A 15,000-nucleotide genomic window follows, 5' to 3' on the forward strand; every position below is an offset into this window, starting at 1 on the left:
GACCGATCTCCGCTTCCAGTCCTCTGCCGTCATGGCTCTGCAGGAAGCCTCCGAGGCCTACCTCGTCGGTCTCTTCGAGGACACCAACCTCTGCGCCATCCACGCCAAGCGTGTCACCATCATGCCAAAGGACATCCAGCTGGCCCGTCGCATTCGCGGCGAGCGTGCCTAAGCGGGCGTTGCCCGTCTGAGTACTACAATCTGCTCACACTATATCTAGGCCCTTTTCAGGGCCAAAGTCACTTTCCGGGAGAGAGTTTAGACAGACACTGGGGCGGGCAGGGGGGGAGGAGGATCACTGGCTTGTTGCCTTTCCCACATATCCTTCTGCTTCATAATCTCATATCAATTGATTGGGGGGCTTTGATTTCTCTCTTAACTTATTTCAACTGGCGGGTGCACGAGTAGGGAATATGTGGGGACTACATGCAGGCAGGAAGACAGGAATTACCAGAACAAGTAAATAAATATAAACGGAGGGGCGGAATCACTAACTACTGATGACGGCTGCTATGTATACGCATATATCGCTCATCGCGATCCCCTGCACCTAACCACAAACGACCGAGAGAAGCATTGGCGATTTCAAGCCTTGGTCGCGGTTTGGCGAGCACTGGCGGGACTCGGTCCGCTTATCGATGCCATGCATCCCTTGGTGGGTCAGCTCAGTGAGTGAGTGAGTAAGAGAGAGAGAGAGAGAGAGAGAGAGAGAGAGAGAGAGAGAGCGCGGGAGGGACTAACCGTCTTCGTTCTCTTTCGGGAAATAGTTTGTGGCTCCGATGGAGCCGGTTCTTTTCCAGTGCAAGCAAGTTGGTGGGTTGCTTATTTGGAGGAGGTGTACTTGGTGACGGCCTTGGTGCCTTCGGACACGGCGTGCTTGGCCAGCTCACCGGGCAGGAGGAGACGGACGGCCGTCTGGATCTCCCGACTGGTGATGGTGGAGCGCTTGTTGTAATGGGCCAGGCGAGAGGCCTCGGCGGCGATGCGCTCGAAGATGTCGTTCACGAAGGAGTTCATGATGGACATGGCCTTGGAGGAGACGCCGGTGTCGGGGTGGACCTGCTTGAGCACCTTGTAGATGTAGATGGAGTAGCTCTCCTTCCTCCTGCGCTTCTTCTTCTTGTCACCCTTGGCGATGGCCTTCTGGGCCTTGCCAGCCTTCTTGGCGGCCTTTCCTGATGCTTTGGGGGGCATGTCTGCTTCTTCGTTCCCAGACGGCGAGCGAATGTTGCCGGGCCAAATTCAAATTCAAATTCAAATATTTATTAGAACAGATTGGGGGAAATTACAGAGGAGGGGGGGGGTGCACATACAAGGTTATATAAAGATATAAGTATACATATCCATACACGGCCTAGTATGTACAGGGAGAAAAGCTTTGGAAAAACAGAAATAAAGGAGGAGGTAGAAAGTTGCCGAGCGGTTACGGCACTGCTATTTTTTTTGTATAGAGTTTGAAAAGTCGAGGGTAGGAGTAAACATTTTAGGGAAAGAAACGGGAATGAGGGCTACAATGGCTTACCAGCCTCCCTTATACACATAATTTTGATCGCGGGGTGACTACATTATTAGCGATTTACATAATTAATAAAATAAAAGAAATAGATAAAATAAATGTTAACATCAATTTTGCCGTTTTACAGTTATACGATTAAAATATGGCTACATAACACGGGAAAATACATCGATAAGTGGAAATTACCTGACACAGACACATACATATACAGATACTGACATAGACGGACACAGATACATACAGTGATACATACATACTTAGCATAGATATACACACATACATATACATACAAATACAAATACAGACATGGAGATATTCATATACACACACACAGACACATATATATAAATATGTATATAAATGGGAAGATCGGCGAGGAATACGGTGTTATGAGTAAGGAAGGGGGCGTGAGTGTGGAAGTTAAAATCGCGGGTCGGGATCATGGTTCGCCTCCAAGGCTAGGAGACTCCGCGGAAACCACGGATGACTCCTGCCTGGGGCTTCTCGGTGGAGGTCCCGAAGGGTCCGGAACTGCTCCCAGCCCTCCGTCTCCATCCGGGTCCATATATTGACCGACATCTGATGGAGCAGGATATTTAGGGGAGGAATGTTAGCTTCTTCGTGGAGGGAACGCGTGGTTCTGAAATTATCCCACCTTACGCTGAGGGCAAAGCGTAGCGCCGCGTTCTGCACCTTCTGGAGCCGACCAAGGGCCGTCGCACTAAGCCCATGGATGGGAATGGGCGGGTAAGTGAGGACAGGGATCACCAAGGATTTAACGAGATGCAGTTTTATCCTGGGTTCGAGATCCCGGAAGCGATACAACATGGTCAGCGCCGCCCGCGCCCGCGCCGTCCTCTCGGTGACGTGGGGGGTGAACCCATGCCGGGAGATCTTAAGACCGAGAAGACGTCCCTGAGCGCTGAAGTCGACGAGTTCGTCGTCTACAATGAGCGGGGCGGGGTTTCTGGTCGCCAAAGGGATGACGGTAAACTTCGCCATGTTCGTTCGTATATGCCAGGCCTTCTCGAAGGCTCCGACCCTGGTGATCTCACTTGCCGTGCGGGCATTTAGCATCTCACGAGAGCGTCCTGGGTAGGGCACCACTTGGGACACGTCGTCCGCATACAGTATGTTAAGCCCAGTGATGGAGTCTGGGCAGTCGCTGGTGAAGATGGAGTACAGCGTTGGGGAGAGTACACTCCCCTGCGGGACGCCGGTCTCCAGAGGGAAGGCGGGGCCGACGAGGCCGCCGACCCGGATCCGTGCTGTCCTATCCATCAAGAAGTCGCACAAAATGCGCTCGACCGGGGGTGGGAGCCCCAGATGTAGCATCTTGTACTGGAGTCCAAGATGCCACACTTTGTCGAACGCCTTGCTGACGTCTCGGAGAACAAGGTTGCATCGAGATCCGGATGCTAGGTTGATGGCAACCGTTTCCGTCGCCAACGCGATAGCGTGGACGGTGCCTCTCCCCCTGCGGAACCCGTACTGGGCCGTGTTGTAGTGGCCCTCCCATTCCAGGTGGTCACGGAGACGTCTCGTGAGAACCCTCTCGAAGAGCTTCCCCGGTACCTCCAGAAGAGAGATGGGGCGATAGCTGTCTGGGCGGGTCGGGACCTTCCCAGGCTTCACTATCATCCTCATCTCTGCCTCCTTGAGGCGATCCGGGAAATACCCGGCCGAAAGTGCCGCGTTCAAAATGTCCCTCAGTCGGGCCAGGGCGCTGTCAGGAAGGTGGGCGATTATAGTCTTGTTTATGCCGCTTGCCCCCGGGCAGGATGACTTGCTCCCCCTGTTGGCCTGTCGCAGCTCCTGGAGGGAGATACGGCAGCCCAAGTGGGAAGCTCCGTCAAGCCTGTACGGGTCTGCGGCATCAAACGGGAGGGTCCTAGGGGCGTGGTCAGCGAGGTAGTTCCGGACAATGTCGTCGTTTTGTTCGTCGATGTCGACGTCTAAGTCTGCGGCGTCCCCCACGCCGTCCTTCCGGAAGACCCGCTCCCAGTTGGACGTGTGGAGCCGGACCTTTGCTTCGTCAGTGCTGTGTCTGATGCCAGCGCTGTCGACCAAATCAGAGGCCCGACCCGAGGCCCTGCCGGAGAGGCATTTGAGCCTGTTCCAGAACTTCTTGGGGTCGGCGTGACAGGCGGTCAGCCCGGTCAGTGCCCTTCCCCAAGAATCCCTGGACTCGGCGAGTCTCGAGTCGTGGAGCTCCTGACGTAGTCGAACAAAGCGCCGGTACTCGTCGTACGTCCAGCCGAGTAGCGTCGCTCTGTCTCTCAATGCGTCGAATTGTATGCGCAGAAGGCACGTCGTGCGTGAGGGTCTAGCGTGTGGGATCAGTCGATTGGTCGAGGTGGGGATATGTCGGTCAGCAGCTGTCTTGACGCTCGACATCCAAGAGTCGAGCGCCGCGTCAAGGTCTTCCAACGTTTCACCGGACACGTCCGGTTGGGCAGTCATGTCAAGGTCGTTATCGGTCTGAAAGGCCACCCAGTCGGTCCTGCGGAAGGCGTACCGTCTCGGGGTGGGGGTCAAGAGGGGAGACGTCGAGATGTCAATGATGACGGGGATGTGATCACTGGAGGTGAGGGGGCCAGGTGTGAGGCGGTGATTAAAGTGGTTGGAGGGGTTGGTGAGTAATATGTCAGGTGAGGTCGCGGACCGGGGTCCGAAGTATGTCGGGAAGTTGGGTCCGATGTGTCGAACGATGTGTCGGCGTATGTAGTCGACGAGGTCTCTGCCGACACGGTTCGACGAGGCGTAGCCGATGTCGACGTGTCGGGCGTTCAGATCCCCCGCGAGGAGCACCGGGGTGCGCCTGCGGAAGAGCCTGAGGTAGTCTGGGTGAGGGAAGTACGGTCGTCTGGGCGGAAGGTAAGATGTTGCGACCATCAAAGGACCATCGGAGGTGTCGACTGTCACTGCGAGAGTTTCGGAGAGGAAGTCGTCCTCGACTCTGCAGCGCAGCCGACACCTGACGGCGATGGCAACCCCGTCCGAAGGTTCGGAGCTGAGGTTCCTTTGGTGGACCCTATAGCCCGGGATTTTGATCCTAGCGTCGTCCGTAAGTCCGTGGCTGTTGAGAAGGATGATGTCAGGGTCAAATTGTCGGTACGTATTGTGCAAGTCAAATTTCCGTCTGTCCCAAGTCAGTACATTGTGTTGAACTACACGCAACCGAGTCACGGTAAGTCAGGTCGTTGCCGGGTCACGCGGAGGCTGGGGAGCAGTTCCTGTGGGACAGGGCCGGGAGTGAAGGAGTGGAATTCATCCTCGGGGAGAGAGTGTAGGTAGCCGGCCAGCTGCCCTGGGAAAGTACGGAGCCAGCCCCTCAGGTACGGGAGGGAGTCACGCGGGCCAATGTAGCCGAGCTTATAGCGTCCGCCATCCAGGCCCTTTTCGAGGGACTGGTACGTGGGGCGAGACGGCCAGCGATCTGCTCGGCGCCGGATGACGTAGGGGACTACCTGGCACAAGGCCCCTTCCCCAGGGTCAGACGCCTCCGAGGCGGTAAGTGAGCGGGCAGGGGACACGGAGGATATGGGGGAGGAGCGCTCTGAGAATCCCTGGGGGGTGAGAGAGGGGGAGGCGGGAGGGGGGGAAGAGAGAGGCGAGGAGGGCTGTGGCTGGGGCGGGGGCGCCGGCTCAGGCGTCACCGTCTCCTCCGGCACTGCCGGGAGGGGCGTGTCGGGGGACAGGAGGGTGAGCGCAGCGCAGAGAGCCGTCTTCACCAAGTCAGCAGGCAGCTGAAAGGGGGGGAATTGGAGGTCGGGGAGGCCGTTCCTCTGAAGGGCCCCTGAGAGGACCTCCTGGAAGGTGCCAGGCTGCGTCGCGTTGAGGACGTGGGCGTGAAAGACACAGGCAAGGCTTCCGAGGTTGAAGGGCGGAGAAGGAGGGGGGGAAGTTGCCTGCGCGGTCTGGGATAGAGCCGCCTGGGCGTAAGAGGAGGGGGACGTCTCTTGAATGCGCCGCCGCTGTTGCTCCTTTTCCCTGAGGGCAGCCCTGCGGATGGGACACCGCATGGCCCGAGCACTGTGCTCCCCGTCGCAGTTGGGGCACTTTTTTTGCTCGGCAGCACAGACTCTGAAGGAGTGCGGGCCCGAGCACTCCGAGCAAAGGGGGGCGGCGTCAGGTAAGGGGCAGTTGGGGGTGGTGTGCTGCTCGATTTTGTGGCAGCGGTTGCAGGCCATGAGGGGGGTGTACACCTCCGCCCGGATTTGCTCCGGAGTCACGGAGAAAGAGAAGAGGAGAAGCCCCTTCTCGATCGCCTTCCGGGCCATCTCGCTGGACCGGAAGACGATCTTCAGGGTGTGGGAGTGAGGGAATTTGAAGATATCCTCCACTTTCGCCCACCCATGAGCCCTTTCGAGTTCAGTCCTGAGCTCGCCAGGGCTATTCTCCGTGACCAGCTCGTCTAGGCGGAAGCATATGACTGTCCGCCGACTGCGGACCTCAGAGGGCATGAGGGGAGTGAATCCCTCCGCCGCAAGCGCCACCAGCAGGTCGCATTCAAAGACAGCCTCAGTGTCCTGGTCCGAGGCCGTAACCACCACCACCCCGTCATCAGCGGCGAGTAGGCGGACGAACCGAAGTTTAGGCCCCAGCAGGTTAGAAAGCGCGCGCCGTGTCGCGAGGGCCTCAGGCTGGGCGTGCCGAATTTTGACGCGGCCCATGCTAAGTTCGTGGGCCGGGGGTAGGGGGGGAGTGGTGACAGGTGAATGGGGAAAAAGCCGCCGCAGGAACCAGCAACTTGAGGGGACACGGAGAGGCAAGGACAGAGGCCCCTGCCGTGAGGGGAGGGGGGCAAGGGGGAGGGGGGGGGGGACACAGGGGAGAAGGAGGGTAAAAAACCGGGGGCTGGGGGTGCAGCAGGAAGGGTCGGGGAGCCGCAAGGGGCGCGGGAGGAAGAGGGAGTGCGGGATGGGGGTGAGTGAGTGGGCGACTCGGAGACGACGGGGGCGGGTGGTGAGGGGGTGGGTGAGGTGACTCGGGGATAAGCCCCTCAGCGCCACAAGATATGTACGGGAAAAACCAGGCGCACGCAGTGGCACAAATGAAGGAACCCTAACACATCAGCGACATGGATCAGTGAGTAACATACCTTGTGGATCTGTTGTGCTTACACCACAAACCAGATTCAGCCTGAAGAAACACGGCAGGCAGACGTTGAGAGGAGCCCACTACAGCCGGCGTGCGGGAGCGGGGCAGGCAGCCAATGAGAGGCCGAGAAACCAGTCCCGCGCATGGCCAAGCCACCACGGCTGGCTGCCCTCCGCTGTGTAGCGAGGGAAGGCGGGGTGACTCACACCCACACCCCGCCACTAGAAATGGCGATCCAGATCACAGAGACCAGGCGCTCCGGGGACGACACTATCAAGCACCATGAATGTGGGACGTTGCACGTGATATGACCGGAGACGAAAACACCCAAGGGCACCCGGCCGACATTCGACTCTCGGTGCAGGGCCAGCACGGAGAGGCCCACCCTGTGAGCGGGAGGCTGGAGCCAATGGGAGGACGAGAAGCACTACCCACACGCTCCCGGGCCCCTGGCCGAGTCAACCCTGTGCCGCCTGGCAACAGAGGCGGCCAAGCACACCCCCAGCACACGCCACTGGCGAGGAGGGACACCAAACACACACCGTCGCACAGGGACACATACCGTCACCTCGTCGGGAGCACGCAGGGGCCACGGGGGGCCGCCTGACCGGAATCGGGAGCACACACTACTTGTTCAGGCCGCCACTTGTGCACCCACACAAGAACAATGAGCCCCGGCAACATTTACCCGCCCGCGGGCACCCAAAACAACAACAGCACAATGGGGAGACAAGCACACGTGGTAGTGAAACGGGGCGCGAAAAAGAGGAGGAATCCCCGCAATAAGAGACACTGGGGAGACACTGGGAGCACGTGGGACGGGAGCACCGCGGGGGAACAATGGAAGGAGGTAGCAGGTCCAGGGACGGGGAGGCGGGAGGCGGGAAGCAGACGAGCCAAACACAGCGGGGGTGGACGGGGCGCCCGAGAGGGGCACCCGGCGGCGCCAGCCGCCCTTCGAGAGGAAGGACAGCGTCAGACGCGGTATAACTCACGCGAAGCAGCAGCGGCGCAGGCACAGGGTTGTGTGAGGAAGAGGTGCCCGGGAGGGACACCACGTCGCACGCCGCCCTTCGGGAGGAAGAGCAGCGTCGGAGGAGATGCGTACCTCGTCACTTGAAGCAGCTGCGGAGCCGGGCCCGGGGTAGTAGTGAGGGAGGGGGTGTCCGAGAGGGACACCCTACAGAGGCAGCCGCCCTTCGGGAGGAAGGACAGCGGCAGAGGAAGGTCCGGAGGAGAAGCCAACACACTCGACAGCTCCTGGTCCACGTGCCGCTCAGCAACCGAGAGGGGAGGGGGCGGGATGCCCGAGAGGGACACCCGATGTCGCCAGCCGCCCTTCGGGGGGAAGGACGACTTCTGCTGACAGAAAGGTTCAGCCACCAGGAGCGGCAGCCAATGAGAAGACAGGAATGGTCGTGGGCCGGCGTCGTCGACTTCCTCTTCTTTCTTCTGCGCTGGGCGCGGGGTGGAGGTCCGTCCTCTTCCAAGACGAGAGCGGACTCTGTTGCCGGGCCGCACCCGGATTCCCCCCTTTATGGCGGCGCCGCTCGATCGGGATCGCGGGGACGCGTGGCGGCGCGCGCTCCCATTGGCAGGCTCGCCGGGCCGTCCCCGCCCTCCGATCCTGCGCTGCACTATATATAGGGCGAAAAAGCCGCGAAAGCAGGTATTCGCTCTCCGAGCCCACAGCACAAGCGCAAGTCCACGCCCCCACCACTCACTGTCGACATGTCTGGACGCGGCAAGGGAGGAAAGGTGAAGGGGAAGTCAAAGTCCCGCTCCAGCCGTGCCGGCCTGCAGTTCCCCGTGGGCAGGATCCACCGTCTCCTGAGGAAGGGCAACTACGCCGAGCGCGTGGGCGCCGGCGCCCCCGTGTACCTGGCGGCCGTCATGGAGTACCTGGCCGCCGAGGTGCTCGAGCTGGCCGGCAACGCGGCCCGCGACAACAAGAAGACCCGCATCATCCCCCGCCACCTGCAGCTGGCCATCCGCAACGACGAGGAGCTGAACAAGCTCCTCTCCGGCGTCACCATTGCCCAGGGAGGTGTGCTGCCTAACATCCAGGCGGTGCTCCTGCCCAAGAAGACCGAGAAGAAGTAATCGCCCTCGGCCTTTCAGGGACGACAACAGTACCGTTTAATCCGGCTCCCCTTGGGAGCCACACCCATTTCCAACAAGAGACTTCTGGACACACACCCTCAACTACATAGTGACATTCCTAGGTCAATTCCTGCTGATATTACTAGGAAGAAGACCCTCAGTCATGACAACAATTAACAACCCCCACGTCTGGCAGGCTTCCCACACTTAGTTTGTTTTCTTCACGGCAGGTAAGGGACTCCTCTGCTGACAACGACGATAACAACAATTAACCCACACACAAGACATAACATAACAAATAAAAAAAACGCAAAACAGAGCCGGGAGGTAGGTCGTTGAGACGATGATGGCCGTCGTGCAGATCAGATGCGGCGCTGCCCCCGCCGAGATGAAGTAGGTAGGTAGGTAGGTAGGTAGGTAGGTAGTAGCTGGGTGGGCTCCGACCCGCTGTGGCCTGTGGAGTAGGTCCGGAATGAGTAAAATGAATCAGTCAGTCACTCACTGACGTCATGTATGATCCCCTGCCTCACCCGAGAAAGCATGCATCGGTTTGTACCTTCACCTTCACCTTCACACGGTATAGTTTAACCCAACCTAAACATCCGGCCTCACACACAGGTGCTAGGTGGCGAGGTAGACCCTGAGGAGAAGAAGAAAACGTTTGGGAGGGTAAGCTAAACTAAGTGCAAAACCACCAGGGCCAGCCAGCACAGACACTGCCATACAGGAGTCTCACCTCGCGCTAGCTAATAAGAATTAGAATTAGAATTAGAAGAACACACACACACACACACACACACACACACACACACACACACACAAAAAAAAAAAAAAAAAAAAAAAAAAAAAAAAGAGTTTAAGGAGAACCACGCACATAGCTCCGCCGTAGGTTCCCCTAGCGGACGGGGAACCCCACGAGTTGCTCTTCTGCTGTAACTAAAAGCCATTGCTAAGGAGTGATTTTTTTTTTTCCTTGAGAAATATCTTTAGCATATTCTTTGGCCAGTATGTGGGTAGAGTTTATTACATTGTATGATTCTCTCTTGATTATATCTTTGAAGTCTTTTGCTACCATAAACCATACAGGAGCAGTATATTCACACCTACTATACATTTCAGCGGCGGACAAACGCTGTTTTTCGCAAATATCTCCTAAACGAATCATTGGATCAGTATGATATTTCAACACACTGCCTTTAACACCCGGACCTAATTTATGGCTAATATACCATGTTGCAATATGTGTTATGTTAGGAGCTTACTGAGTGATATTAAGCCTAATCCAGTCATCATATCTAAGGTGTTAAACAGAATCGGACGAGTGTGGGGTACTCCTCTAGCCCCTCCACCAACGCCCCGAACAACCCAAAGACCACTCCTTCCCTACTCCAATATCGCAGTATCCCCCTCCTGGTTGCCCTCTTCACCCCCCTACTCACACCATCCCCCTTCCCCAGCCCGAGGCTATGACTTAAGCAGACTACACTATCATTATTATATATATATATATATATATATATATATATATATATATATATATATATATATATATATATATATATATATATATATATATATATATATATATATATATATATATATATAATTACATACTTTTTTCATATTGCTTCCACTTAATAAGTAGTGGAATGTATGTAATCGTATTTACAATAATACACGATGTACATATGTATATAGTAATGACTACGTATTACGCATGATAACCATATGTATAGATGGAGAAAATATATGCGGTTTATAATTTTGGCAAAATATAAATATGAAAGAGACAAGTCAACAAAATAACATTATATTAGCTGGACCAAGTTGACATTTTATGATGAATATGTACTACACAGTATGTAATAACAGTAATAACTTTTCCTAGAAGGTCCAGACCACAGGTAATGCCAGTACATCGTGTTCACTTGGGTGACCATAAGGACTGCAAACATGGACCTTCTACAACGTGAAATACGTCTTGCCTCCATGGAACTGTACCATGCTCTTAGTTAATAATCATACTATCTATACATATACACGTACATAACATTCTAATATATAATACAGTGATGGGAGAAATAGGGAGGGACACAAGAGTGATGAGGGAGGCGAGAAGTTAGGGGGAGAAGAGGAGGGATAACGAGAGCGAGAAGGGGGAGTAGTTGTGGCTAGGAATAGTTTGGGAGGGTGCAGGGGGGGGGGGCACACTTTCCTTCGAATGCGTCAACATGACTCGTCGGGTTTGTGTTATTTTTCACAAGTAAACTCGTCACATAAGACATATAGTAATGTGGTAGGTTAGCCATAAATTAGGTCCGGGTATTATAGGTAGTGTGCTGAAATATCATACTGATCCAAAGATTCGTTTAGGAGATATTTGTATATGTATAGTAGGTGTTACGGGAGTTATGAATAGAGATCTTATATGATTTTTCTACTTCGGTAATCATTACACTTTTAACTCTGAACTTTTTAGACTTTTTTGAGGTAGATTCTTAGAATAAAAGCCTTAACAAGCAATTACTTCCCTCTATACCTCTCACATACAATAATGAAAATATATCTGTTCTGGTTGTAGGTATTAGAATATTTCAGTAACTATGAAAGAGTTGATAAAAGCGCTATTAGATTTCATTTTTCCTCCCATATGCACAGGATGTAAAACAAACTTGTTCAAGGAGAATGATTTATTTGTACCATTTGCTTGAGTAACAGATAATCCTATTACCAATCGTTTTGTAGATACAGCTACTATTACCTATGGTCTTGCATTAAAAAAAAAAAAAAAAAAAAAAAACAATTGGGGAGGTATTAGGAGTTGAGTATGGCAATATTTTTGTATTAACATCCAGCTATTTCAGTGATAGATGAAATAATACTTATTCCATTGCACAGGCAAATATTGCAGGAAAGACACTATAATCCAAGTGATTATTTTCGCTAAAGGACTTTCAGAATCACTAAAAAGAGACAGTCATCTAACATATGTAAAAAGAAATCGCAATACTCCATCCCAAGCAAAACCCCCCCCAAAAAGGAAAGCCAACACGCATTACAAACCTCAACAAACTAAGAACAAAACTCCCACAACAAAACTAACTAACAAGTTAGCTTGCAACAAACAAACGAGCTAGCTCCCTAATTAGCTTTTTTGCTAGTTAGCTAGCTAGTTAGTTAGTTAGTTAGTTTGTTTGTTTGTTTGTTTGTTTGTTTGTTTGTTTGTTTGTTTGTTAGCTAGCTTGTTTGTTTGTTTGTTAGTTAGTTAGTTAGTTAGTTAGTTAGTTTGTTTGTTTGTTTGTTTGTTTGTTTGTTTGTTTGTTTGTTTGTTTGTTTGTTTGTTTGTTTGTTTGTTTGTTTGTTTGTTTGTTTGTTTGTTTGTTTGTTAGTTAGTTAGTTAGTTAGTTAGTTAGTTAGTTAGTTTGTTTGTTTGTTTGTTTGTTTGCTAGTTAGCTTGTTATTTTGTTTGTTTGCTAGCTAGCTACCTTGTTTGTTTGTTTGTTAGTTAGTTAGTTAGTTAGTTAGTTAGTTAGTTTGTTTGTTTGTTTGTTTGTTTGTTTGTTTGTTTGTTTGTTTGTTTGTTTGTTTGTTTGTTTGTTTGTTTGTTTGTTTGTTTGTTTGTTTGTTTGTTTGCTAGTTAGCTTGTTATTTTGTTTGTTTGCTAGCTAGCTACCTTGTTTGTTTGTTTGTTTGTTTGTTTGTTTGTTTGCTAGCTAGCTAGTTTGTCTTTTAGTTTGTTAGCTAGCTAGTTTTGTGTGTGTCTGTTAGCTAGCCCGTTCGCTTTAATTGGCAGGCAGGCAGGCAGGCAGGCAGGCAGGCAGGCAGGCAGGCAGGCAGGCACACCTATTTACATGCCGGCACACCTACTTTCATAGAAACGTATTTGCAGCTTTTTAGTCATCCACCTGTCTACTGTTGGGCATGTAGACGCTTGCCCAGGGTTCCGGCGGGCTACTCGGTGGCGGGGCTGGTTCAACGTATCTGAAAAAGCGGGTCCAGTAAGAGAGGGCGCAACGTTATGATGAGGACGACAACGAGAAACAAGAAGAAGAAGAAGAAGAAGAAGAAGAAGAAGAAGAAGAAGAAGAAGAAGAAGAAGAAGAAGAAGAAGAAGAAGAAGAAGAAGAAGAAGAAGAAGAAGAAGAAGAAGAAGAAGAAGAAGGAGGAGGAGGAGGAGGAGGAGGAGGAGGAGGAGGAGGAGGAGGAGGAGGAGGAGGAGGAGGGAGAGGGAGAGGCCCACTTCCTCAGCCTTTCCCTTTCAAGTTCGTTCTGAGCCTGTCCCTCACCCTCTAACCCTACCCTTGCTTTCCTATACACTCCTGCACATTCCAAGAGACAATAGAAGGAGTGGATCAAGAAGGGGAGGCTTCTTTCTCTCTGTCTATATATTTGCCGTCTTTCTCATTATTGCTTTCTTTCTCTTTTTCTCCCTCTTTCTATTTCTTTCTTAACCTTTCTATGTCATTCTTCCTCTCTTTCTTTTCCTCTTCCCGTCCAGACGTCGCTTTGTTTTGTCTATATATTTTCCAATATAGTTTTCTCTCTCTCTCTCTCTCTCTCTCTCTCTCTCTCTCTCTCTCTCTCTCTCTCTCTCTCTCTCTCTCTCTCTCTCATTTCATAAATATCCTGTTACTGATTTTACAAAGAATTGACAGGGACAGGGGAAATTATGGCAAAATGATGTTTCTGTAAGAACTGAAACAAACAAATTGGAGCTTCCTAGTGGCAAATGAGGTGGATGGGGAGCAGTGGGCGGAGGTGTGAACCATCATTAGGCAGGAGGGAGGGAGGGAGGAAAAGATGGGATTGAGGAAACAAACAAACTAGTGTCAAATGAGGTGGATGGGGAGCAGTGGGCGGAGGTGTGAACCATCATTAGGCAGGGGGAGGGAGGAGGGAGGAGAGGAGGAGGAAACAGAAAGAAAGAAAGAAAGAAAGAAAGAAAGAAAGAAAGAAAGAAGGGAACTGTAACTGAAGTAAAATGTGTGCTACTATTCTCTTAGTGAATAAGAATGTGGACCTCAAAGAGGTCCGGGGTGGGTGGGTTAGGTCGGGCTCGCTCAGGCAGCGGCATTAACCACCGAAGCCGTACAGGGTGCGGCCCTGGCGTTTGAGGGCGTACACCACGTCCATGGCGGTGACGGTCTTGCGCTTGGCGTGCTCAGTGTAGGTGACGGCATCCCTGATGACGTTCTCCAGGAACACCTTGAGCACACCACGGGTCTCTTCGTAGATGAGCCCGGAGATGCGCTTCACACCGCCACGGCGCGCCAGACGACGGATGGCCGGCTTGGTGATGCCCTGGATGTTGTCCCGAAGAACCTTGCGGTGACGCTTGGCGCCTCCCTTTCCGAGTCCCTTGCCTCCCTTGCCGCGGCCAGTCATGGTTCAGGTGGGTAGCTCAACAGTGGAGTGAGTGTTGGGCTGCCCCAGCGTTCGCTCTATATATGCAGAGCCAGAGGCGGCGGTGGTGGGTCTTTGGGCGATAGGCTGGCTCCTGCCGTCTACTTCCGGACGGCCCAGTGACGTTGGGTGAGCCTCCACACGGTACTAGGCTCTAGCATATGCAGACAGCTCCAAGAGACCCCTAAATTCCTCCAATAGGGCTAGATAGATGCACTGCCTGACGGGGGCGGGCAAGCGCGGGACTAGGAGGCGGCGCACGCGCAGGACGCGGCGGACCACCGCCGCCAAAACTATAAAAACCAGAAACGGCTGGGAAGACTCAACTGTTCTGTTCGTCCGTAGCCATGGCCCGTACCAAGCAGACTGCCAGGAAATCCACCGGTGGCAAGGCGCCCCGCAAGCAGCTGGCCACCAAGGCCGCTCGCAAGTCGGCCCCGGCCACCGGAGGAGTCAAGAAGCCTCACCGCTACAGGCCCGGGACCGTGGCCCTCCGTGAGATCCGCCGCTACCAGAAGAGCACCGAGCTCCTCATCAGGAAGCTGCCCTTCCAGCGTCTGGTGCGCGAGATCGCCCAGGATTTCAAGACCGATCTCCGCTTCCAGTCCTCTGCCGTCATGGCTCTGCAGGAAGCCTCCGAGGCCTACCTCGTCGGTCTCTTCGAGGACACCAACCTCTGCGCCATCCACGCCAAGCGTGTCACCATCATGCCAAAGGACATCCAGCTGGCCCGTCGCATTCGCGGCGAGCGTGCCTAAGCGGGCGTTGCCCGTCTGAGTACTACAATCTGCTCACACTATATCTAGGCCCTTTTCAGGGCCAAAGTCACTTTCCGGGAGAGAGTTTAGACAGACACTGGGGCGGGCAGGGGGGGA

General features: G+C 53.3%; 4 protein-coding genes across 12 annotated transcripts in view; 3 read left to right on the top strand and 1 right to left on the bottom strand.

The window, feature by feature from the left end:
* LOC127000716 (histone H3) overlaps positions 1-238 on the top strand; it is a 516-nt gene extending 278 nt beyond the window's left edge. The window contains exon 1 of the mRNA XM_050864738.1: positions 1-238. This exon is cut by the window's left edge and continues 278 nt beyond it. Coding sequence (XP_050720695.1) covers positions 1-172 — 172 coding nt within the window. The 3' untranslated portion in view covers positions 173-238.
* A 152-nt stretch (positions 239-390) lies between these two features.
* On the bottom strand, positions 391-1,267 carry LOC127000717 (histone H2B). The gene has a single exon (XM_050864739.1). The coding sequence runs from the start codon at positions 1,192-1,194 to the stop codon at positions 823-825; it is 372 nt and encodes a 123-aa protein (XP_050720696.1). The 5' UTR covers positions 1,195-1,267; the 3' UTR covers positions 391-822.
* Positions 1,268-8,131: 6,864 nt separating this feature from the next.
* Positions 8,132-15,000, top strand: part of LOC127000727 (histone H2A-like) — a 31,031-nt gene continuing 24,162 nt past the window's right edge. For 2 of the 9 annotated variants that reach the window (XM_050864761.1, XM_050864764.1), the window contains exon 1: positions 8,132-9,115. In XM_050864761.1, coding sequence (XP_050720718.1) covers positions 8,351-8,722 — 372 coding nt within the window. In that variant the 5' untranslated portion in view covers positions 8,132-8,350 and the 3' untranslated portion in view covers positions 8,723-9,115. Of the gene's footprint in view, positions 9,144-15,000 lie in introns of all 9 variants that reach the window. The other 7 variants (XM_050864749.1, XM_050864753.1, XM_050864757.1 and 4 more) reach the window with 7 other exon arrangements.
* Positions 14,415-14,949, top strand: LOC127000726 (histone H3). The gene has a single exon (XM_050864748.1). It carries the CDS (start codon positions 14,473-14,475, stop codon positions 14,881-14,883), a length of 411 nt encoding a protein of 136 aa, XP_050720705.1. The 5' UTR covers positions 14,415-14,472; the 3' UTR covers positions 14,884-14,949.

The sequence above is a fragment of the Eriocheir sinensis genome, chromosome 19 (genome assembly GCF_024679095.1).
Source record: "Eriocheir sinensis breed Jianghai 21 chromosome 19, ASM2467909v1, whole genome shotgun sequence".
NCBI lineage: Eukaryota > Metazoa > Arthropoda > Malacostraca > Decapoda > Varunidae > Eriocheir > Eriocheir sinensis.

Excerpts from the sequence above, each read along its gene's own strand:
- LOC127000726 (XM_050864748.1), top strand. The coding sequence starts at position 14,473 with ATGGCCCGTACCAAGCAGACTGCCAGGAAATCCACCGGTGGCAAGGCG.
- LOC127000717 (XM_050864739.1), bottom strand. The coding sequence starts at position 1,194 with ATGCCCCCCAAAGCATCAGGAAAGGCCGCCAAGAAGGCTGGCAAGGCC.